The sequence below is a fragment of the Dendrobates tinctorius genome, unplaced genomic scaffold, assembly GCF_039654945.1.
Source record: "Dendrobates tinctorius isolate UK_male_01 unplaced genomic scaffold, ASM3965494v1 ptg000211l, whole genome shotgun sequence".
Classification (NCBI taxonomy): Eukaryota; Metazoa; Chordata; class Amphibia; order Anura; family Dendrobatidae; genus Dendrobates; species Dendrobates tinctorius.
The window spans coordinates 7,989,352-8,015,228 of NW_027361878.1; the positions used below are offsets into that span (position 1 = coordinate 7,989,352).

Sequence of the window (25,877 nt, forward strand, 5' to 3'; positions counted from 1 at the left end):
TTCAATAGCTGCCTGACAGTTTTTTGTAAAAAGGGGTAAGAAAAGGAGGAGTAAAAAAAAAGAAGGGGCAAAATAAAGGAGGGGTAAAAAAAAAAAAAAGTTAAAATCTTGATTTTTTTTTTTAGACTACACGTTCCTCAACCATTAATCCGCATCAAAAAGATAACTTCTCCAGTAAAAATGGCCAAATAAGGCAACATTTAAAAATAACACGCCCAAAGAGAGACATGACAGTATGTGATGTGTCTCTTTTTGCACGTTATTTTCAAATTTTGCCTCTATAGAAACTCCTTTGTATGTCTGATGTATATGGTTTTATTACCTGAAGAATAAAGTGGGCTACACTTCAAAATATGTAGAAAATAAACAAATAACAAAATTTTACATTATTCCTGGCGTTCAAAATTTTTCATCAGCCGGCAGTGCGGAAACAGACCACAAACTCGCCATTATCCTAAATTGTGTGTTATCGCTCTCACATTCTCTCATACTGGTAACTGGAAGTTCAACATAGAACCTCATGGTAAAAAACTTTCTGAGTACCTGAAGCAAAGAATGGTTGCGCTTCATAAATATGGCCGAGGCTATAAGAAGATTGCCAACACTCTGAAATTGAGCTGCAGCACAGTGGCCAAAACCATACGTCCCAGAAGGAAGCCTCTTCCAAAGATGGTGCACAAGAAAGCCCGCAGTTTGCTGAAGGGTTCAAAAGGCAGGATAGTTTGTCCTTTTAGCACTATATTCAGGTCTCAGGATGGAATTACCTTCGATCTCATTGGATGTATTCTAGAGGCTGCTGTCAAACCTCTTTATCCATCGGTGGTTTGCTAAATTCTGGTCAAAGAAAGAACTGAAGGCTGACATCTGGACTTTCTGGGTACTAGGTCTTAACCCTTTTGATAAGTTGTCCTGTAAGAATCCCAATATCAGGATTAAATGGATCAATAGTGTAGATCCATACCACACAGATAAGGTCTTCCATATGAGAGTAGATGGCATCAGTGACCCGTTTTCTGCTTTTTTTTTTTTTTTATAGTGTATTGATGACATTATCTACCTCTGGTTCTCAGGATTGAGGCATCAGAATCCAGGCTGCCAAGCATAAGCTCTAGGCAGCTGGATTAAAAATTGGACCTTGATATAGCAGGACATGGTCTGGAGGAAGGATAAGAGGCTCCTCCGATTTCAGAAAGTTAAATGCCCCACATGAGCTACTGTTTGGCCATAGAGTAGCGATCAGAATGGTTATGACTCACTCCATTCTGATCTCTGGCATTGTCCTTGGTAGCAAGGGAATCAGAGGGAATGCATAGGCCAACCTGAAGTTTCACGGGTGAGAAAATGCATCTATATTTGATTACCGTAAGTCTTGTCTGGATCTATGGAGAAGTAAAGATCCACCTTTGTGTTCTGTCAACTCGCAAACAGGTCTATGTCTGAATGACCCCATTTCTTGGTTATTAATTGAAACATTCTTGTATTGAGGCTCCATTCCCCTAGATTTATATCCGTTCTACTTAGGAAGTCTGCTTGGATATTGTTGGCCCTTCACCTAAAGAGATCTGACAAGGACAGGAGACGAAAACAGAAAATTTTTGCGAGACTTCTCGCAGGTTCCCGTACTTTTTGTGCTGCCCTGATGACGTAAGTGGACCACTGTGGTCATATCTGAATAAATTCTGACATGAGTTCCCTCTAGTACACATTACGCTGCTCTGAGGGCTTCCTCTACGGCTGTTAATTCCCTGAATTGAGGACTGGCCATCCATTCCTTTTGGCCAGACCCCTTGGAAGACGTCCTGAGGTGTAACCGCTCCTCAACCTCTTTTGCTGGCATCTGTTGTCACCAAAGAGAGAGGATGTTGAATTCAAGTTTATTCCCTTCACCAGATTTTCTTGGTAGAGCCATCAGTCGAGAGATATTTTTATGTGGTGAGGTAGGGAAATTCTTCTGCTAAGTGAGCCTGGATCTTTGTCCCAGAGAAAATGAATGAATTCAGGAAAACCCTTGTATGAGCCTGGGCCCAGGGAAACGATTGAATGCATGTCATCAACCCCAGGACCGACAATGCGAATGTTATAGATACCCTCTTTTGGTTCCTTATCATACGAATTTTGGGTCTTACATGTATCCGCTTGGTTACTGGAAGAGAGATATCTGGTCCTGAGAATTTAAGAGGATCCCTAACAAGACCTTCTTTGATGAAGGTGTCAGATCCGATTTCTCCTGATTTATGATCCAACCTAAGGTTGTTAAAGAGTGTGGAGAACTAACTGGAGCTGATCTTTGAGACAGGAAGCCATAATGAGGAAATCGTCCATATAAGGAATGATGCAAATATTTTCCTTCCTGATAAACACTATCTCCTCTTCCATGAATGAAGGTGAATGTTCAGGGAGCTGAGGAAATCCCTAAGTGAAGGACCCTGAACTGAACGTAAGGAAAGAGAAGTACGGCTGATTAGAGCGCTCAGACCAAGACAGACACTTGTTTTGGCTGGAAAAGAAACTTCTTTACTTGGTCATTCTGTCCCCCTTCGGCGGTGAATCCGCCTTCATCAACGAAAAGCTTTGTGAGGACAGAATGACAAAGTAAAGAAGTTTCTTTTCCATCCAAAACAAGTGTCTGTCTTGGTCTGAGCACCCTAATCAGCCGTACTTCTCTTTCCTTGCATTTTACACCCTTCTGGGTGAGCAGCTTGGTGCAGCACGGACCCAGCAGACTTCCAACCATCCTGCAAGACGGAGGACCTGTGGTGACATCAGAATCACGTGACGTTCCATGAGACCAGCTAACCTCTGAACCTGGGAATCCAGGATGACAAACGGTGCATGATAAGCACAGCCTGCAGCATAACCACGGCAGGTTAGCGTACTTTGTTTCTAACCTCCTCTATTTTACCACCAGGTATCACACCAGGAGCGCCCCCTCCTCTCTCTTATTCTGTTTCTACCTGAACTGAAAGTGGCATACTTTTTGATCTAAGGTGACCGCAAATCTTAGATATCTCTGATAATCTTGATGAATAGGTATTTGGTATTAAGCACCTCAAAGATCTATAGTACCCATGGCAAAGTCTTTGTAAAATTCACAGTACCATTAATTATCAAACTCCATTTTGAACCGTCTGTACTGATTCAGTTGTTTCAGGTTTATAATGAACTAGATGAAGAACCCGGCGCTGCCCAGGCATAGTAACTAACTACTGTTAGTTATAACAAATTATAATAAATATATATATTATAGAAGCCTGGGGTCAGAATCAGAGCGCTGAGGGATTTCCTAACTTCCATACCGGGGATCCCTTTAAGAGTGGCCTGTGATCAGAGCCAGAGCGCTTAGTGGAATTGCCCTAACTTCCATACCAATGATCCCTTTAAGAGACCCTGGACTCAGAACCACAGTGTTGAGGGATCTGCCCTACCTTCCGTACAGGAGATCCCTTTAAGAGAGCCTGGGGTCAGTAACAGAGCATTTGAAGGCAATTGCCCTGACTTCCATACCATAGATCCCTTTAAAAAAGCCTGGGATCAGAACCAGAGCGCTGAGTGGATTTGCCCTGACTTCCATACCAATGATCCCTTTAATAGAACCATGGGGTCAGAATCAGAGCACTGAGGGATTTGCCCTAACTTCCGTACAGGAGATCCCTTTAGGAGAGCCTGGGGTCAGTACCAGAGCATTTGAAGGCAATTGCCCTGACTTCCATACCGGGGATCCCTTTAAGAGAGGCACGGGGTCAGAACCAAAGCACTGGATGGATTTGCCCTGCCTTCCACACCGGAGATCCCTTTAAGAAAGGCCTGGGGTCAGTACCAAAACGCTGAGTGGATTTGCCCTAACTTGCATACCATTGAACCATGGGAGGGGGTGATTCATTTCTGTCATGTGCTCTGTGCTCCTGTCTGGGGGGCAGACAATGGCTGGGAGCTTATGTTCCTGGGGATGCTAGATTTCTCCCACCATGTCAGTGTCTGCTGAGGTGTTGTCAAGGGGAAAAACTTGCTCATAGCAACCAATCACAGCTCAGTTACTTTTAACCAACTTTGGTGAAATGAGAGATGCTTAGTGATTGGTTGCAAGGAAAACGGTTGATCATAGCAACCAATCACAGCTGAGCTTCTTTTGAACAGCTCTGGTGAAATGAAAGATGCTCCGTGATTAGTTGGTGATACACACATACATACATTCATTTTTATATATAGAGATTGGTAGGCCTCATTTCTTTTTCTTACAAGGAACAATCGGGAATAACGGCCCCTGTCATGTGCCACTTCTAGAACAGGGGAGATGACTGCTGACGTTGGCATATCCTGGAATTCTGACACTAGATCTTTTTTAACTTCACTGACAGAAGAGATGTTACTTCCAGCATCTGTGGCAAAGGATAATTTTATCTCCTGACACATCATTCTTCTAACCTTTTCCATCAAAGAGGGTTGTTCATTTCTGAAAATTTTCTCCATGCACGGCTGGCATAAAACTTTTTTGTGGGTAGACGGGAGCTTTTTATTACAAACATCACATTTGCAACTTGTAGCTTTCTCTTTGGCGCAGGATCATTGTCTCCCTAAAATAAAAATGGGAATGCCATAAGGGATGGATGCGGCATGAAAAAGGGACCTACCCATACCAGATAAACTCGTTGGGCCAGGGTTCGCGCTGCATACTGCAGACGCAGCTCTAAGGGAAGACATAGCTTATCTCTTCAATTAAAGTCCTTTTGTCCTGGATACCATGACAAATCACTACTCTCATCCAATGGGATCAGATCTCCCCTCTTCCGACATCAGGTCCTGTGTATTTGGGCGCCATTTAGCACACCAAATTAAAATTTCCTGCCAAACCATGGAACGCAACCCGAAACGGACGTCGCGCACATCACTTCCTATGCGCGCTCTAGCATGCCGGAGACAGTTGGGAAGAGGAGCCTATGTTGTGCTGGGCTGGGGATCTATGGGAGGCCCTCAACTCCTCACCATCCAGCATTGCCCAGGACGTAGAAGGATGGTGCGGTCCCACTCTACAGATCGGGAGCAATATAGGGAAGGAAGGAGTGGGACAATCGATCCCAGGCTGCCCGGCTTAGACAGGTAAGAGAACAGAGTGACTGCTCGCCGGCCACAGCATTCCATGCAAAAGAATCTTCATTCCTAAGGACAAGAAAAACACTGAGGATGGAGGAAAGCCAGTAATGTTGCTCTGGGACCTGTAGGCCTATGAGCTTTATTTTTGTTCGTTTACTTATAAGGGAGGCTTACAGGGTTAGTTGGAGAGCTGGGCGGGACTAACCACACATACACTGCCCACCTGTGGGGGTGGTTACAGCTACATAATGTGACTATGGTTTGGGTCACATGGTCAGAGTGTATGGACTTGAATGGTCTGTGTTCTAAGGTCCTGTGAGACAGGAAGGCCTGTGTGTTGGAAGGTCCTAGGAGTGGTCTTCCTGAAGAGCACATGGAAGTCCACTGTCGGGAGTGCCCTGGTCGCAAGGACAGTGATCCCCGTAAGGCATCTTCCCAGGAGTGAGGACTGACGAGAAGTCAGTGTGTGGAGCAGAAGCTCCAGGAAGGTAACTCCAGATAAAAGGGGTGTGGTCACCACAGTAACAAGATGAAGTGACGTCCAGCGTGATTAGAGACTGCGAACTAATGTCATGTATGCTGTGCGAGTAGAGACATTGATATGGCGCACGGACACCCAGGGAACTAGTCAGAGGAGGACTGGCAAGTGTAGTGTCTGTCTAATGAAAGGAAGCCGTGTACTATGTACTATATGTTACAGTGGTTTATGAGTGGATAATAAACCGCATGGACTGGTTAATGGAGAAATCTTTCCTGTGTGACTGAATCCTGTGGCCAAGCTAGTGTCCCCCAACACAAGCAGTAAGCGCTGTCTTACAATATATGCAAACATACATAAAAATATATGGCCAGGCAAAAAAAAAAATAAAAAATTAAGGGTACCGTCACTCCTAGTCCAATCCTCCAAATATATAGGAAAAAAATGGAGGCAGCACACCAGTTGAAAACTTAGAGAAAATGCCAACTTTTATTATCCCATAGTGGTGATGTTTCAGCCTAGTGTGAAACGCTCTCTTAAGAGAGACAGAGAGCACGCACTCTAAAAGGAAAAAAAAACAAAAACATTATAGTGGCCGGGAGAACCTGAAAACTTCATAAAATACATAAAAATGGAGGGGAAAAAAGTGTAGTTACTCTAAAGGGGTTATCTAGGACTATATTTGTTTTTTTGGCTCCTAGTGAAAAAAATAAGGTAGATGCCGCTGACTCAGGGTACAATTCAGCTGCTCCATGTCAACAGAGCAGTTCTTCTTCCGCGCTACTGTGCTGGGATGTGGCTGACAACATCATGCTTGTTGACAGCTGGCTACCCACAGTAAGGCAGAAGGGAGCAGGCTGTCGATCAGCATGACTTTTGGCCATCTTACACCTCGTCAACAGACCAAAGAGTATAAGAAGCCACTGCTCTATCGACATGAAGCCTCAGAATCGCAGTAACGATACGTGACCGCCCTTTGCTGGCAGAGATCTGCGCTGGGCAGAACAGGCAGGTAGTTAGCAACTACCTGCCTGTTAATTATTTACTGTGGGTCTAAGTACTAATATAGTCCTGGATAACCCTTTTAAGGAAAAATTCAGGTTGGACTGGTGAAAACTAGTCCCAAAATATTTTATAGGTATCTGAAAAATAATCTCAAGTGTTTAGTCATTTAAACATAAATGATTTATCATCCATTAAAGGGTATAATAATCTTGTGTTACGGGCACTGTACCTGTCTCTGGTGGAGAGCGATGCCCTCGAGCTCTTGTTCTTTTATCAGCAGTTCTCTCTGAAGATTTGTGTGTCTGTCCTGTTGTTTCATGGAGTCCTGCACAATGGGACAAGACGTGTCAACTGGAAATTCTCAATGGCATTTAATCATAGTAAAAATGGAAAACTTTGTGTGCACATCAAAAACGTGATTTTTTTGTTAAATGCCAAGTCGATATCATCATGGATCAGGTGACTCTAAATCCCCAACTATCCATGGATAGTAGATATTGGTGTAGATGGTGATTTTAAAAGGGTTTTTCACTACTCTGATATTGATGGACTATCCTTACAATAGGTCATCAATATCAGACGGAGGGGAGGGCCCACGCAGCATCACAAGCAATCAGCCATTACCAGCTCCGTCAGTGGTTGGATATAAACCACGTACAGAGCACAAAATCATTGCTTCATCACCGTATGTAGTGGCCGCTACAGGGTACTGCAGATCAGCTCCTATTCATTTTCTAAGTACACAAAAGGGTTTCTCAGGGACGTTTTCTAGAAGGCCTCACAGGATCAAATTTTAACATTTGTCCTTACAAGTGGCCATAATTTCCCCCCCCCCCGAGTTAAAATCTTGCCACTTATTGCACTTATTTTATTCCCTACTGCTGTTATTTTTTTTTAAATCGTCATACAGTTCCAGAGATATGGCCCTTTTTATATACAGTAGTGTTAATTTTTAAGGTCTTTGCAAGGGGGTGGTGCTCACAGGGTAATTATGCAGAGCAGCCTAAAGGCACACCCCATAGGATCCTGTGAGCGACGTTCCCTCGCCACACACCATATAAATTAGCTATAAAAAAAATGCCTACTTCTCTGGAACCGTATGGCAGAGTTTGTATCTATAATATAACTGTGGGAGCGTCACTCTGTCTGAAGCCTTTATAGACTGCGCAAGCTCCAGACAGAATGAGGCATCCAGTGGTCAGGAGTGTGTATGGCGCCGGAGATGGCGGTACCGTACACACTGCATACCGCGATTTCCGGGGCCATACTTGCATACTTACCTGATCGGGAGGAGCGTTGCCGCGGCGCTTCTCTTCGGCCGGAGAACGGGGCCGGAATGCGTGTGAGAATCGCGCATGCGCGCTATCAAGAGCCATTTTACTGAAGACACATTTGCAATGTGTCTTCAGCAATATGGCGCCGGACCGCGCGGTATGGGCATGCGCGTACTCCGGCGCCGAACTCCTACCCCGGCCTCCAGCAGAATGTGACAGCGCTGGAACACAGGGAAGAAAGGGGAGTATATTTTTTTTGTATGTGTGCTATTTAATAGGGGTGAGGGGACCATGCATACCAGGAAGGGGGGGTGAGGGGACCAGGCATACCACGAAAGGGGGATGAGAGGACAATTCATACCAGGATTTGGGGGGTGAGGGGACCATGCATACCAGGAAAGGGGGGTGAGAGGACCATGCATACCAGGATAGGGGGGGGGCGAGGGGACCATGCATATCAGGTTAGGGGGGGGTGAGGGGGAGCATGCATACCAGGATTGGGGGGTGAGGGGACCATGCATACCAGGATGGGGGGGGTGAGGGGGACCATGCATACCAGAAATGGGGGGGGGTGAAGGGACCATGCAAACCAGGATGGCGGGGTGAGAGGACTAGAGGACTATGCACACCAGAAGAGGGGGGTGAGGGGACCATGCATACCAGAAATGGGGGGTGAAGGGACCATGCATACCAGGAAAGGAGGGTGAAGGGACCATGCATACCAGGAAAAGGGGGCGAGGGGGACCATGCATACCAGGATGGGGGGGGTGAGGTGGACCATGCATACCAGGATAGGTGGGGTGAGGGGGACCATGCATACCAGGATAGGTGGGGTGAGGGGGACCATGCATACCAGGATAGGGGGGGTGAGGGGGACCATGCATACCAGGATTGGGAGATGAAAGGTACCATGCATACCAGGATAGGGGGGGTGAGAGGACCATACATATCAGGATAGGGGGGTGAGGGGACCATACATACCAGAATTGGGGGGTGAGGGGACCATACATACCAGGATTGGGGGGTGAGGAGACCATACACCAAGAAAAATGCTCTCCACCCGGTTATAGAATGGGTTCATAGCTAGTAATATACATCTGATCTCGCACATGTACAATATATATAAGTACTGTATGTACACACACGCACACATATACTATATGGCTTACACAGGGGAGCAGCAGAAATTAAATGAGAGCAAACATTGGCCACTTTTTATCTGGTCAAAGATCATCTTTAACAAATAAGCCACTTTATTTAATATACACTCTGGAATGGCATCACTATTTTCCTGCATTATTTTCATCTATGGGTATGCCAACAGGCGGCATCAGACGGCCGGACGCAAGGAAATGTAGCAAAGGTGATGCAGTTGTGCAAACAAGCACACGATTGTATCGCTGCAGAACATTCCTCTACGCTACACTGTGGCCTCCGGGTTTTATTGGTTCACATGTAGGAAATTCCCTCCATGGGAGACCTAACTTGGCAAATAAAATCAGCCTCAAAGATAACGAATACAATTTAAGCACAGTGGTTTACTTTACTAAAAAAAAATTCCATAATAATATTGTCACAAAACTACCAATGTCAATTGTGAAAACTAAGAAAAAAAATGTATCTACTCATTGTATGGGGTAATATTTTAGTGGTGATAAAAAGAAATGAGCACTTCAAAAAAAGAAAAATTTTGAATCATATCGTTTTCATTCTACACCTGATTGAGCTATGTGAGGGCTTATTTTTTGCAGGGTGAGACAAACATTTTATCGATTCCATTTCGGGACAGATAACATTTTAATCACTTGTTACAACATTTTTTGTGGTTTACCAATGACCCCCCCAAAAAAATTTTTTTGCTGTTTATGGTGTTTAACAATCAGCTCAATTATTTTTATATTTTGATACCACACGTGTATTTTTTATGCTTTTCATTTTTAATGAGGGGAGGGGTTAATTTGACTTTTTATTTTTTTCTTTCATATTTACATTTTTTTTCCCACTCTGAACTGTATTTATTAATTAATCCCCGTAAGAGACTTCATCGGATCACTTGAACTATATGCAGCAATATTGCTGCATATAGTAAAAATCTCCTTTGAAGCTCAGCCACAGGCAGGGTTTCAAGGGAGCTCTGTAATGACAAGCATGGGAGTCTTCAACAACCGACTGATGACCTGCGATCACTTCGGTAAGGGTTTAAGTGTTGATGTACACTGCTCAAAAAAATAAAGGGAACACTTAAACAACAGAATCTAACTCCAAGTAAATCAAACTTCTGTGAAATCAAACTGTCCACTTAGGAAGCAACACTGCTTGACAATCAATTTCACATGCTGTTGTGCAAATGGAATAGACAACAGATGGAAATTATTAGCAATTATCAAGACACCCTCAATAAAGGAGTGGTTCTGCAGGTGGGGACCACAGACCACATCTCAGTACCAATGCTTTCTGGCTGATGTTTTGGTCACTTTTGAATGTTGGTTGTGCTTTCACACTCGTGGTAGCATGAGATGGACTCTACAACCCACACAAGTGGCTCAGATAGTGCAGCTCATCCAGGATGGCACATCAGTGCGAGCTGTGGCAAGAAGGTTTGCTGTGTCTGTCAGTGTAGTGTCCAGAGGCACTACCAGGAGACAGGCCAGTACACCAGGAGACGTGGAGGGGGCCGTAGGAGGGCAACAACCCAGCAGCAGGACCGCTATCTCCGCCTTTGTGCAAGGAGGAACAGGAGGAGCACTGCCAGAGCCCTGCAAAATGACCTCCAGCAGGCAACAAATGTGCATGTGTCTGCACAAACGGTTAGAAACCAACTCCATGAGGATGGTCTGAGGGCCCGATGTCCACAGATGGGGGTTGTGCTCACAGCCCAACACCGTGCGGCCCTCCAAAGAAATGCGCAACAGCATGTGAAATTGATTGTCAATCAGTGTTGCTTCCTAAGTGGACAGTTGGATTTCACCGAAGTTTGATTTACTTGGAGTTAGACTCTGTTGTTTAAGTGTTCCCTTTATTTTTTTGAGCAGTGTATAAAAACAGATACTTTTTTAAAGAAGAAAAACAAAAAAAAAAAGTGATTTTTCACGAGATCCTCTGAATCTGGCCTTAAATCGTGTGTCACAAAATGTAAATTAGCTACAAAATATGAATATTTAGCAGTGAATGCGGAGCTGCAATGCAAAACTGTATTGTAATTTATTTAACACATGATTACAGGACTTTGTGTGCTGCCACAAAAGAATATTCTGCGTCACAGAAGAAAAGGTCAAACAGCACAATCATTCCTTGAATCAAAGTAAAGATCTCAGGCATGTGTTTACCCTGCCACACCCCACGAAATCCGGAACCTCTGCTGCGTACAACACTGCACGGCAGCTTTAGGGTTGTGTTCACATGTAACAAAATTCTGGTGGATTTTCTGATTGGATTTTCACAAGGCAAATCCGCAACAGAATGCGTTGGCAGCAAAGTGCATGATATTCGAAGATATTTTACCCATTTGCAGCAAACATTTGACATGCTAAAGGTTTAAGGCTATGTTCCCACGATGAGCTTTTGATGTTGCAGATTTTCTCCACCCATTAAGTAAAATAGGTTTTTGCATTTTTCAAAAATATGCAGCATAAAGAAACTTACCAAAAACTCATCATGAGAACATAGTTTAAGGCTACTTTTATCCTTTGTGGCTGCACTGCATGCTTTTTTTTTGCTCCAGTCACAATGGAGCTGTAATATTTTTTTATGCAATTTTGTGCTAGCAAAAAATGAAACGCAGTACAGCTGCAAGGTGTGAACGAAGCCTAAAAATCTCAACCGCATGGCAATTTATGTTGCAGATTGAGAGTTGAACTGGTTGATTGGAGACTTTCTCTATTAAGTCAGACTCTGAAATAAATCTGCAGATCTCCATATGACAAAATCTCCAAGTCCAGCGAAAAAAAAACCCCTCTACCTTACCACCTATTCTGGCAATACTCCTCCAAAATCCCCCATCAGCCACTCTACACTCATCACATATGTCCAATGGAACCGATCATAGGCTGCAGCAGTCACATGTGCAGACGCTGGAGGCTGGTTGTACAGAGATCGGTGGGGGGACTGAGCTTGCATTAATACGGCTTGCTGCCTCTTGTGGGTCTATGGTGGTTCTTCACTTTGTCGCTCCAGACAGAGACTGCCTGGGGGGGGGGTCTCATTTGCCACAAAGAGCAGGAAGTACCTAGTCACCCAACCCGGGACACAAAGAGCAGGAAGTACCTAGTCACCCAACCCGGGACACAAAGAGTAGGAAGTACCAAGTCACCCAACCCGGGACACAGAGTAGAAAGTAAGTAGTCACCCAACCCAGGACAGAGTAGGAAGTAGCTAGACACCCAACCTAGGACACAGAGCAGGAAGTACCTAGTCACCCAACCCGAGACACAAAGAGTAGGAAATACCAAGTCACCCAACCCGGGACACAGAGTAGAAAGTAAGTAGTCACCCAACCCAGGACAGAGTAGGAAGTAGCTAGACACCCAACCTAGGACACAGAGCAGGAAGTACCTAGTCACCCAACCCGAGACACAAAGAGTAGGAAATACCAAGTCACCCAACCCGGGACACAGAGTAGAAAGTAAGTAGTCACCCAACCCAGGACAGAGTAGGAAGTAGCTAGACACCCAACCTAGGACACAGAGCAGGAAGTACCTAGTCACCCAACCCGAGACACAAAGAGTAGGAAATACCAAGTCACCCAACCCGGGACACAGAGTAGAAAGTAAGTAGTCACCCAACCCAGGGCACAGAGTAGGAAGTAGCTAGACACCCAACCTGAGACACAAAGAGTAGGAAGTACCTAGTCACCCAACCCGGGACACAGAGTAGGAGTAGGAAATATCTAGTCACTCAAGCCAGGACACAAACAGTAGGAAGTACATAGTCACCCAACCCGGGGGGAGGAAGCTCAGGAAAAATAGTTATTTGCAGAGTGTGGAGCAGATAGAGGACTTTTTTAGATAACGAATGTTTTAGGACAACTAAAGGTAATTTGTCACCAGGACAGACCCTTATAGGTAGAAACGTCTGTACACTGTATATAAGGAATCGATCAGTGGACACGGGGGGGGGGGGTGTCTATCCTGGTGACATCTTCTCTTTATCCTCCTCCTGCAATGTCCATATCTTTACAGTGCACTTTTTTTAGCCATCACTTTGCTTTCCAGCATTAGAGGAACCCAGATCTCTGCAACTGGAGCTCAATGATCAAAACTCTACAGCAATCATCAGCAACCAATAATAATAAGTGATTGTCTTTGTTATCCATAGCAATCATTTTGTTTTGTGACACATTATACTGTACACTTACCATCAATGTAGTACTTTGGTGGCTTTTGTGAGTCATGGAAGAAACACATTCAAGTGTTTTAAAGGTTTACTTCCAATGCAGTTTTCCTGCAAAGCTGCAAAATTGCATGTTTTTTTGCCACAATCTTTCAAGACTGTATCAAAAACTGTGCAGTTTTGAAGAGATTTCAGAAAGCCGTTGAAAAAAAAATAAAAAATGCAACAGGGCCACATTGTGTGAACCCATCCTTATTATTTCCAGATGACTTATCAATGTCATGCCGTTATCGGATCCTACCTTTCGGAGATGCCGTTCTTTCTCTATTTTAATTTGTTGCTCCATCTCATCATACAGACTCCGCACCTCTCGTCCGTGATCTATCTCTTTCCTGCAGTGCACAAAATCACATGGACATCATGAGCTTAATACAACAACAAAGCTATGCTTCATCTTTTATCATGAGCTTATCATGAACATAATACACATAATAATGGAGAGTGTCATACTTCTAATCCTCTAGGGTTAGTGAAGAGTCAGATGGCCGTATAACTTGGACGAGGATCGTAGCGCAACGCTCGGAATGGCCGGCGGCTCTCCTGACTGAAGCATGACAGCTGCATAAAAGTACATGCTGCCACGCTCAGGTCGGGAGAGCAGATGGCCAGTCCGAGCATTGCTCTACGATCCTCCTCCAAGTTATATGGTCGTCTGACTCTTACCTTAAACACATTTTTATAATCTTAGGCGTTTCCCAGTGACAAACAGAGGGAAGACTTATCAACTATGTAGGAGACTTGCCGGAACTTACAAGACTCTTGATAGAGCTAGTCTTTTTGGGGAGACTGTTGCATAACCTTAAAGGGGTATTCCAGCCTAAACCAGTTATCACCTCACCATTGAGTAGGTGATAGTTATCAGATTGGTAAGGGTCCCACTGATTGTTAGAACAAAGGACTTCAGACGGCCATTCAGTTGTATGGTGCGGAATTTCCTCTACTACTCAGAGGAAAGTACAGAGCAGTGCTTGGCTATCATCAGGTGTCTTCAATGTCGCAGACTTGATGGAGGAGAAGCAGGGGCACCTGTATGACCAGCCGCACCATTCAACTCCTCATGGGCGTGGGGGGAAACTCACGGATCAAAAAATTTGTGGAAACACTATTTGGAGTATGGGATGAGGAGACATGGGGTCAATATGTTGGGATTTTCCTACGGGAGACACTGTTTATGGCACGAAAGGTATTGGCATTGCGGTGGATGGGAGGTTCATCTCCCTCTCTCGGGTCCTGGATCAATTTAGTGAATTCAATTATCCCACATGAACGCACGTTATATCAAAACAGAGGGTGCCCAGGTAAATTCGAAAAGATTTGGGAGAGGTGGAATTCCTCTCGCCTCACTTTGCAGAGTGGAGATGTCACATAATAAACAGCTAATAATGTGGAAGTAGGCTGCGGGATAGTTTCTGTTCTTGTAGATGTAGGTACGGTTTAGAAGTTAGGTAGATTTCATCACTGGAATAATAACGCAAGACCATTGTGATTTAATTGGCATTATGTTTTGCTTTATTTGTATACAACTGGTATGTACATTTTGCGTTACATTTTAATGTCGTATGAAGCACATGTATATTTTGTATTATGCTTAACATTATATACCAGATTGTGTACTATACATCTGTTTATGGTTTAATAAACGAATTAAATAAAAAAAAAAAATTTGTGGAAACAGCTCCCACCATCCAATATACGTATGGTTCATTCTGGTTTCCTGGGCAATCCACTCCACTGTGCACGGATGAGGCTTGTCAAGTCATCTACCAGCTTTGTTCAAAGTGATGACGAGGAAGACTTTTCGATCTAGCGCAGCGAAAAGCAAAATATTCTATATGATGACTATTAAAAAAGAGAATGGACATAGAAAAATATCCAATGCGTTTCCAGTCTGGCTGACTCAATCATAGATAAACTTTATGAGCTAGACTAGAAACAAATCCGATATTTTTCTATGCCCATGAAACTATTTTAATGAAGTTACAATAATGAATTTCTTGCTTTTCATTCACTTTGCTAAATGGAATAACTTCTCATTACTTTAACAAAAGTTTATCACCCATCCAGGCATGCACTTTTTACATGATATGTTTTATCACTTTTTATAATTTCTGTTTAGTGGTCTACCCATTCTTTATGATCCGCAAGCGACTTTCCACTAACATCCACAATAATCTGTACCTCCAACTCCCGAGTCCTAGACTTCTCACAAGTTGCACCAATCCTCTGGAATGCTCTACCTCAAAAATTTAGAACTAATCACAACTTACACAGTTTCAGACGCTCCCTAAAAACACATCTGTTGAGGGCAAGTTCCCTAATCGGAGTCCTTTTATTTATAGCCCATTCACTATTTCTCTGAACATAACTCCATCAAACTCCACCGCACCCAAAAGCACCACAAATATTGGCTGGTGAGCCAAGCAACGAAAGTTAAGTCCAGTCCTGATACCTGCTCAATTATCCGTTAGAAAAAAATCTGCTTTGTTTTTGCCTAGAAACAGCTCCACTTTTGTCCACAGGCTGTGCCTGGTATTGCATATCAAAGTTTTTATTAAAAATATTTTTTTTTTAAACCTGGACAGACACTTACGACGCTATACCTATGGACAGAAAAATATCTATTTTAGAATTTTGCGAAGCTTTTTTGACCTCACAACTTTGATGTTCCATTGGATTTTAGGGTATCCCCAGGTTCTATAACACTGCAGGATCTATACTAACTTGCCCATTTCCAGCAGGCTCTGCCACCGCTCCAGCTCTACACTACTTTATCTTATGTATGTGTAACCTTTATCCTTAATAGACAGAGTTACAAGCACGATGGTTCGATATTTATTAGACGAAGACACTACAGATATAATAAAAAGATATGGTATCCACATAAGGAAGATATCGCTGACCGGCCTTCCCTGCTGAGTCACTGGCAAGTACCTGCATTCAGCGTAGGCACTTATTATTACAGTACACACAGCGGCACTATATAAACTGGGAGCAGTCCTGCTTTGTAGAACAATGACATTATTATACACCCGTCTACCTTTGTGAATTAATTGGCTTCCTCCACAATAAAACTACAAAGAGTGTAAATTAATGGGATAAGCATTTATTAGGACATCCTCATATTCACTCTTCAGTCTCAAATGCACAAATTCCAAAACAGGTGTCATTAAAGGAAATCTGTCACCGAGTTTTTGCCACGTAATCTGAGAACAGCTTTAGGTAGGGGAAGAGACCCCGATTCCAGAAATGTGTCACTTACTGGGCTGCTTGATATAGTTTTGATAAAGTCACTGTTTTAACAGCAGGAGATGATCACTAGAGGATAGTCCAACCACACCCCCACCACTGATTGGCAGCTTTCTACCTGTGTACACAGAAAGCAGTCAATCAGTGTGGTATAGGCGGGGTTATCCAGAAATCAGCATTTAGAGAACAGCTAGATGTGCAGCAGAGAAAACAGTGATTTTATCAAAACTACAGCAAGCAGCCCAGTAAGTGACACATCGTTAAAATCAGTGTCTGTCCTTTTATCATGGGGCTCTCACATGCGGTAGTAGAAATCTATTGACAGATTCCCTTTAAATTATAATAGCTCCCACCCCACACCCCTTCAGCTCCATATTCAAGAATACACTTGCGAAAAATGAGTGGAGCAAGATAAGTGACATCTTGTGGTAATGGAAACCGTCCATTGAGACGAGACAAGCTGTGCAATGCCTTCCTGGAGGAAATCAGAGGAGGAGATAGAAAGATTTTTTTGTTTTTAACCCCAAAACATTTTAACAAAACTGCAGACAGTCTTGTGGGATAACAAACAGTTAAAAAACAAAATCGAATTTGTAGATTAGGGGATCCCTTTAATTATTTCAAAAGAAGAAACATAACCCCAAAAAAGATAATTATCCAATACAGGTCTGTTCTCGAAATAAGAGCTGCAAAATAACGCCGCATCCAAAAGTCAGAAAGCAGCTCGTCATGTCACCTGCATATTTTACAATTAATTATCCAATGCGGTGGACTAATTATAAAGAAAGGCTTAATAGCCATCCACAAAAATCAGCTGGTGTAGACCTCTAGAAATCCGAAGGGAAGACCTGTTGGTGCACAGTCATTTAACAGTTAAGGGGGAGTAGATTTGGGGAAATACACACCTTTTTAAAGCCTGTTCCAGAGTCTCTTTTTCACGGTGCACATCCCGGATGTCAGAGGAAAAGCCGAAGAGAAGATCTTCAAAGTTTGTAAGCAAATCGGGACACTCCTTGCGTAGACGATTCCACAGATACCGGCTCTGCCTGTGTCTTAGGGAAACAATGCACAACTCAATAAGTCAGATAAGGGAAGTAATGTATAAATATGACATACATAGGATGGGTGCTACTAGCCTAAGGAAACTTGGGAGGACGACCGACACATCTTGCCAAAAACACTTGGCACGTGTACAAATTGTCATAACTATTCCGCTTCTGTTCACTTCAGCCGTCTGCTCCTTGACTCAACACTTTGCGTGGAGCCGCCTTGCAGGCTGGCAGTGTACTGGGGACACTGCATTTTTCAGATCATAGTATATCCATAAATGTAAGTATATAAAGATATATAACACAAAAAGAGAGAACACAAAAAGAAAGAGAGAACAATATAAGACTACATATATAGCATGTATTCCCGATATAACACTTGGATCCTCGTGGGCGGGGACAGACATATCAATGGTGCAACCTGTGCAGCAGCACATAGGCCCAAGAGATAAGACAGCCCGCTACTGCCTCCACAGCAGGTCTAATTGAGCATTATCATGAGCTATTGGACTGCAAAGGGCCCATATATTGTCCTTACACAGGGGCCCTTCTCTGTGTCTGCGCCAGTGTTCATACGTTTCTGCTGATCCAAACTTAGTGCACTAAAGGTTTGGTGATGAGTTAAATGGGTGTTCTCGACTCCAACATCCTACTCCAATATGTAGTAGGTGTAATAATACTAATAATAATGATATAAGCAAACGCCTCCAATTAGAAATATAGTATAGTCCTTCTGATAAACTATGCTGCTTACCCATTTCCAGATCATTGCAGTAGCTTAAACATCCATGGTTACAAGAACTAAGTCTATATGAGTGGTCATAACCATGGATATCTAAGATATTTCAATGTCCTGCACATGGGGTAACCGTAAGTGACAATTTATCAGAAGAACTATACTACATTTCTAATTAAAGGGTATTTGCTAATATTTGCTTTAAGTCCAGGTAAACAGAACTATAGTAATTCAAAAGTTACACCTACAACACATACTGAACAAGACCTTATGTGAATAGCTGCCATGCATCAGCTGTCGGCTGTACACTATAGCTGACCCCCTGCTGCATCAGTCACGACCGATGCTGGCACCGCCCATGGCCGTTTAACGCCCTTGATGCTACTATCAATAGGGACAGTGGCCTCTAGATGGTTAACAGAGTGTGGGATCTCCCACTTTAACCCCATCGGCACCCAGCAATAGTGACTGTGTGGTCCTGATGGTCGCCATGAAAATTAACGTAAACTCATGGTCTCTGGGTTTGCAGCTATTACGATGCTAGCAACATTATAGTGGTAAAAATAAAAAAAGGTTCTTCCTGTCATTCCACTTTACGCTAATTCCTAAAAAGCACCCAAAGGGAATAGTAGAATACTAAACCACGTAACAGCAGTTTTGCAGTTTTGACAACGTTGAGAGGCGCAGTTTTCAAAATGGTATCACTTCTGTAGGGGGTTTAATATATAGCTAGAGGTTTAAAGAAAAATCGCTAAGCCTAGGAAATGGGCTTTGCTTTAAGATACAGCTCAGAAGGATTGGTCTGTGTTTCAACAAGCACAGCGGTCACTTCATACATCAAAATGGCGTCACCCGTGAAACTGATACAATAAAAAGGCATTTCCTATGTGAAATGGAAAACGTTCAAGCATATCACAATGTCTCCAGCTTGACTCGAGTTTCACCTTTGCTAACTTCTTCTGGGGTGCTCTAAAAGAAGCTGGCAATAGTTAAACTCGAGGCTGGAAAAGTTATGCAATATGCACATTTAGATCTGATTTCTTTTAAGCAGAATGAACACCTTGTGCTTTAATACCTTGATACCGCAGTACATCGCTATTGATGGCTTTTGGCTTAAGCTTTTTTCGTTTCACATATGAGGTGTTTTTATTGTGTCAGCTGCACAGGTGAAGCTTTTTTGGTGTATTGAAGAAACAATAAGATACTGATGATCCCTTGGGGCTGAATCTTCAAGTTAGGCCAGGGTTCATGTGCGCATATTTCATAGTCAGTATAAAGTCCACAATGCCCGGTCTGATGGCAGGTGTGTCGACCCAAACTTGCAGCCTCCTGTGTGACTATCAGGCTGTAAGTTTGGGACAGAAGACCTCGAATACGCTGATAATTCAGAAAATGATAGCCAACATGGCTCAAAATGGCTGCATGCATTATTACAGTCAATGGCCCAGTCAGCGGCAATGCCAAATCTTGTTTTTCAGGGTTTCAACCGTAAGAGACATTTGCAGGCATTAGTTTCAGTGTTCTTGCTCCCATCGGTAGAGGGTACTGGTTGCGGAGATTAAGTGCTTCAACAGCAGCAGGGTACGGAGCAGACAGTGGTGTAAGCAGGTGAGGACCCAGACAGAAGACGTCCTCTGTGCAAAAAAAAAAAAAAAAAAGAGTATACGTGTCTGCTGCAATTCAACAGCTCATAACACAGTACCATTTTAAATGTTTATGACAACAGCGGCTGCCTGGTTAGGAAGTGGTAGCGGGCACTTACGTCCTGGGCCCAGGATGGTTGCACAGTTTGCAACAATGATATGACCACCAATGGGTCAAAATAAACTTATTTCCAGGCAATGCTCCCTACGAGAAAAAAAGCCAAACCCGCTTTCTTCCAGATGATTGAAAACAAAAGGAATAAAGTCCTATCTGCAGAAAGGCTCTTCACAGTATTTTTGCCCCTGGTTGGCTAAATGAGCTGTAGACTGATAGTATGAAGGAATGTACAGCAATCTCTCTGTCCTGGAGCTACCAATACTTTAGAAACGACAAATGCAACGTGACCTACTCTTCAACGATGCGGGTAGCCCCCAACTGTTCCATGGTGGCGCAGAACAGCATCTCCTCTGTATCATCATCTTCATCTGACCATCCGGATTCAAAGGTTTCCTCCATCATCTGCCTTTCACCATCTTCCTCGCCATTTGCAATATTAACTCCTAATAACTTACCTAGAAAAGAAAAAAAAACATAAGCTTGTTTAAAGTGCATTTAACGATTTATATCATGAAAACACAAAATTGCAAAGCAAGTCAGCAGTAGGTTTTGCTTGGAAGAAATAATGTTAATCCGTCATCAGAAAATGTATTACTATGTAAATCTGTTTTTCATGGTATGCTTCCCCTTCCCCGAGGAACCAACATTTTTATAGGAGAAACGTGCGCTGGGTACCATATGTTTTTGATGTCCACATCTGGTGCCGTACATCATGGGCAAGAGTAATTTTTGGCCATAACATATTTGTGTAGGCATTTAAAGGGGAATGACTTGTCTCTTCACCATTGTGTCCTCTATTGACAATAGTATTATTTCCCCTATATTTAGCCTCTTCCTTGTCTATAATAGCATTATTTATTTGTAACTTGGCTGTAACAATGTGCAGTATGTTCTAGACAAAAGCAAATCTTGAGAGATATTATAATATATATATATATATATATATATATATATATATATATATATATATATATATATATACATACACACACACACATAAACGCCCTATGTCTGTCTGTAACCGAAATCCCGATGCACTGATTGGTTGGGGCCTGGCGGCCGTGACCAGTCAGCAACAGGCGCAGTCCGCACGCCGCCGCTAGCCGCTGATCTCCCGACGGTTGCCGTGGGTCATCTAAGGGCGCACGGGCATCAGCGGCGACGCATCCGGAGATGCCTGGCGCTAGCCGGTACCCAGGGTCCAGAGGAGAAGAGACTCCTTCGGACCCTCGGTACCACAAAGGTGTAAAAAATAGAATTAAAATAAAAAATAGTGATCTACTCACCTTCCGACGGCCCCCGGAATCTGTCCCTCCTCTCCACGCTGCCGGCATCTTCCGTTCCCAGTACTGCTTTGCGCGAAATACCGCTAGTATACTATATTGGTCCAAGTGCAGATGTGCAGTTTTATCTGACCATTGTGTCCATTTGTACCCACTACACCTTTTTCTATGTGCCGTTTGCTTGCCGGTGTACTGGTATTCGTCATCTGATCTGTCTTATAGGTTTTCAAGTTTTATGCATACATGTTTCTAAATAAAGCTTACGTGCTTTTAGTCAACAAACTCCTTGTACTTGTATGAAACACTGATTATACGTACATTCTCAGTTAGAATATTGCTGCTCTGGCTTGCGGTCTTACAGTGGGGAAAATAAGTATTTGATACAATAGAAAATAGAACTTAATATTTGGTCCAAAAACCTTTGTTTGCAATTACAAAGGTCAGACGTTTTCTCTAGTTCTTGACCAAGGTTGCACACACTCCAGCAGGGATTTTGACCCATTCCTCTATATAGATCTCCAGATCTTTCAAGTTCTGAGGCTGTTGCTGGACAACACTGAGTTTCAGCTCCCTGCTATTGGATTCAGGTCTAGAGACTGGCTAGGCAACTCCAGGACCTTGTAATGCTTCTTATGGAACAACTCCTTAGTTGTGCTGGCTGTGTGTCTAGGGTAATTGTCATTGTGGAAGACCCAGCCACGACCTCTCTTACTGAGGGAAGGAGGTTGTTGGCCAAAATTTTGTGATATATGACCCTATCCATCCTTCCTTCAATATGGTGCAGTCGTCCGGTCTCCTTTGTAGAAAAGCACCCCCAAAAGTATGATGATTCCCCCACCATTCTTCACAGTTGGGATGGTGCTCTTGGGGTTGTACTCATCCTTCTTCCTTCAAACAAAGCGAGTGGAGTCGATATCAAAAAACGGCAATTAGACCTACCAGTAATTGTGTTTCCAGGAATCCATCCTGACAGCACACTTCTTATCTCAAGTGGGACAGGAAACTACGAGAGCTTAAAAGGATCCTCCCCTTACCACCCTTCAGTGATTTCACAAAGTAACACATCTGGATGGATGCAAACATAGATTTTATTTAAACCAACATTCTTCATACACGTTACATCACAGTTGTATGGAAAGTGTCATCGGGAGGGAACTAATAGTGCTGTCAGGATGGATTCCCGGAAACACAATTACCGGTAGGTCTAATTACCGCTTTCCAGGTCACCACCTGACAGCATACTGGAGTAGTACCAAAGGATACTGGCTCTAGGGCGGGACTACTGCGTGGAGTACTTTTCTCCCAAATGCTAATTGTGTGGATGTCACATCTAGTTTATAGTGCTTGGAGAAAGTACTAAGACTGGCCCAAGATGCTGCTCTGCAGATCTGTTCTGCCGAGGCTCCCCCCCTCTCTGCCCATGATGCGGCCATGGCCCTAGTTGAGTGGGCTCTAAGACTGCCAGGGGATTCTGGCCCCGTGCCCTATTGATTGTGCCAATAGTGAATCTAATGCACCTTGCTATTGTGGATTTCGATGCCTTTTTCCCCTTTGTTAGGGCCTCTGTATTGGACAAAGAGGTTATTATCCTGTCTCCAAGGCCTGGTTGCGTCCAGGTACCTGAGTACAGTTTCCCTGACATCTAGGTTATGGTAAGCTTTTTCCCTGTTATTTTTGGGGAACTGAAAAAAAGAAGGAAGCACTACCTCCTGATTCATGTTTGAGTCTGAGATAACCTTGGACAGAAAGGCCGGGTCAAGTCTTAGGACTAACCGGTCATTAAATACTTGTAAGTAAGGATCTTGGATTGATAGGGCCTGAAGTTCTCCTAGTCTTTTGGCTGAGGTAACTGCTACTAGGAAAGCTGTTTTGAGTGAGAGGTTACCGATATTTATTTCTGTCCCTAGCAGGTATGGCTGTTTACATAGCGCATTGAGGACTACTTTAAGGTCCCAAGGAGGGACGGTCTTCCTTATTAAGGGTTTAAGCCTCTGTACTGCCCTCGGGAACCGGGCTATCCACGGGTGTGTTGATAGGGTTGTGTCATAGAACACGCTTAAGGCTGCAATCTGCACTCTCAGAGTGCTGGGTCTAAGGCCCTTTTTGAACCCTGCCTGCAAGAAGTCAAGGATCTTCGGGATGTTGGGTTGGTCAGTCTTGACTGTCGCCTCTCCACGAAAGCTGCAGATTTTTTTCCAGATCTTGTTGTATATTGCTGCGGTCATGGGTTTTCAACTTGCTTGCAGGGTAGATATGACTTCGTCCGATAGACCCCTTGCTCTTAGGACCTGTCGCTCAGGATCCAGGCTGATAACTGGAGCGCCTTCGGCTTTTGGTGTAAGACCGGACCCTGGTGGAGAAGGTGTTCTCTTTTTGGCAGGAGAATGGGTTCCTCCCGTGATATCTTCCTGAGTAGGGGAAACCAACTTCTTCTTGGCCAATAGGGGACCACCAATATGACCCTGGCTCTGTCCTCGTAGACCTTCCTGAGAACTCGTGGAATGAGAGCTAGAGGCGGGATGGCGTACAACAGGCCTCTGCTCCAGGACTGTGATAGGGCGGCTATCCCTGTCGGGTTTCCCAGAGGGCTCAGGGAGTAGAAGGCTTTGACTTTTGCGTTCTGCTTGTCCGCGAAAAGGTCTATTTCTGGTTGTACCCAACGGTCGCACAGGCTGCTGAACACTTCGACGTGGAGTTCCCAATCTGTTGCGGTTATTCTTCTTCTGCTGAGGAAGTCCGCGATTTGGTTCCTGGTGCCCTCTTGATGCACTGCTGAGATTGAGAGGACCTCTCTTTCCGCCCATCTGAAGATCTGCTCTGCTAAGCCTTGCAGCGCTGGGTGTCTTGGTTCACCCTGGTGCCGGAGAAAGGCTACTGTCGTGGTATTGTCTGACAGTATTTTGACTTGCTTGTTCTTTACCAGTGACCAGGCGACGAGTAGTACCTTCCAGACCGCATGTAGTTCTCTGAAGTTGGAGGACCTGTTGCTGTCCTCCGGACTCCATCGTCCCTGGTAGTACTTTCCTCCGACGTATCCACCCCAGCCATACAGACTCGCGTCCGTTGTCACTGCGACTTCCGGAGACTGAATCCATGAGACACCAGTTTTTAGGTTTCTCGGAGCGGTCCACCACAGCAGCGACCTTCTGACCCGGGGGGTTAACTGTATTTTCTTGTCTAGTGAATTCTGTCTCCTGTCCCAGGACGCTAGGACTGCCCGTTGTAGGTCGTGGAAGTGGAATTGACTCCACCTGATGCAGGAAATGCACGAAGTCATCAGCCCCAGGATCCTCATTGCGTCTCTGATTGATACCCGGTTTTTTGAAAACTGACAAATCTTCCTTGGCATGCTGGCTTGCTTTTCCTCTGGTAGATAGGACATTCTTCTTTCCGAGTCTAGCATGACCCCCAAAAATTTTATTCTGGGCTTGGATATGAGATCTGACTTTGACCAATTTATGATCCAACCCAACCTTTGCAGCGTGGAAATTGAAGACTGACAGTCGACCCTGAGCTGGGCTGCTGAATCTGCTATGATTAAGAAGTCATCTAAGTAAGGGACCATCGTGATGTTTCGAGCTCTTAGGAAGGTCACTACTTCTACCATTAATTTTGTGAAGACTCTTGGGGCTGATGCTATGCCGAAGGGGAGGCAGCGAAACTGATAATGGTGTATCCTGCCGTCCTTTTCGACCGCGAACCTGAGATACTTTTGGTGGTCTGGGTGGATGGGGACGTAGTAATAAGCGCTTTTCAGATTCAGAGTGCACATTACCACCGCTTTTCCCAGAAGAGGAATCGTGGATCTTATTGATTCCATTTTTAAGCGTTTGTATGCTACCCACTTGTTTAGGGGCTTGAGATTTATTATGATTCTGGTCTCCCCCGATGGTTTTTTTTATCACGAAGAGGGTCGAGAAATGTCCTCTCCCCTCCTCTTGGGCGGGTACTGGCACAATCAACTATCTCCAGGAGATCCTGGATGTCCAACCACATGGGGGAAGCCGGACTGAGTTGAGAGCTGGTCACTAAAAATCTGTTTGGGGGTAGGGAGCAGAATTCTATCCTGTACCCCTGAGAAATGACCTGTAGTACCCATGGGCTGGTGGTAACCTCTTGCCATTCTCTCCTGAACTTGAGTAATCGCCCCCCTACTCTGGTGGCGTCATTTTCTTCGGGAGCTAGACCCTGGGCCGGAGAAGATTGTGTCTCTATTCCTACTTCTCCCCTCGCCCCCTTTGGGGTAGCTCCAACGACCAGACTTCCCCTTCCCTCTGTAGTTCATTCTCTGGTTGTAATGAGGTCTACGAAAGGGCTGATACCTCTTACGTTTCTCTTCAGGGAACCCCTTTTTTTCGCCTGACGCCTTCTCTAAGATATCATCGAGCACAGGCCCGAAGACTCTACCCCCCGAGAAGGGAATTGAGCACAGCTTATTTTTTGACTGTATGTCACCCAACCAACTTTTAAGCCAGATAACTCTCCTGGCTGCGTTGGACAAGGATTTATTTCTGGCCGTGAATCTAACGGACTCTGCCGAGGCGTCAGCCAAAAACCCCCTAGCTAACT

The 25,877-nt window shown here is 44.1% G+C and overlaps 1 protein-coding gene across 4 annotated transcripts in view; it reads right to left on the bottom strand.

The window, feature by feature from the left end:
* The window catches only part of CRACR2B (calcium release activated channel regulator 2B), a 91,523-nt gene that overhangs the window by 16,285 nt on the left and 49,361 nt on the right, over positions 1-25,877 (bottom strand). For all 4 annotated transcript variants that reach the window (XM_073554373.1, XM_073554372.1, XM_073554371.1 and 1 more), the window contains 4 exons: positions 20,318-20,480; positions 17,385-17,531; positions 13,475-13,565; positions 6,801-6,896 (listed from right to left, as the gene is read on the bottom strand). In XM_073554373.1, coding sequence (XP_073410474.1) covers positions 6,801-6,896; positions 13,475-13,565; positions 17,385-17,531; positions 20,318-20,480 — 497 coding nt within the window. The remainder of the gene's footprint in view (positions 1-6,800; positions 6,897-13,474; positions 13,566-17,384; positions 17,532-20,317; positions 20,481-25,877) is intronic.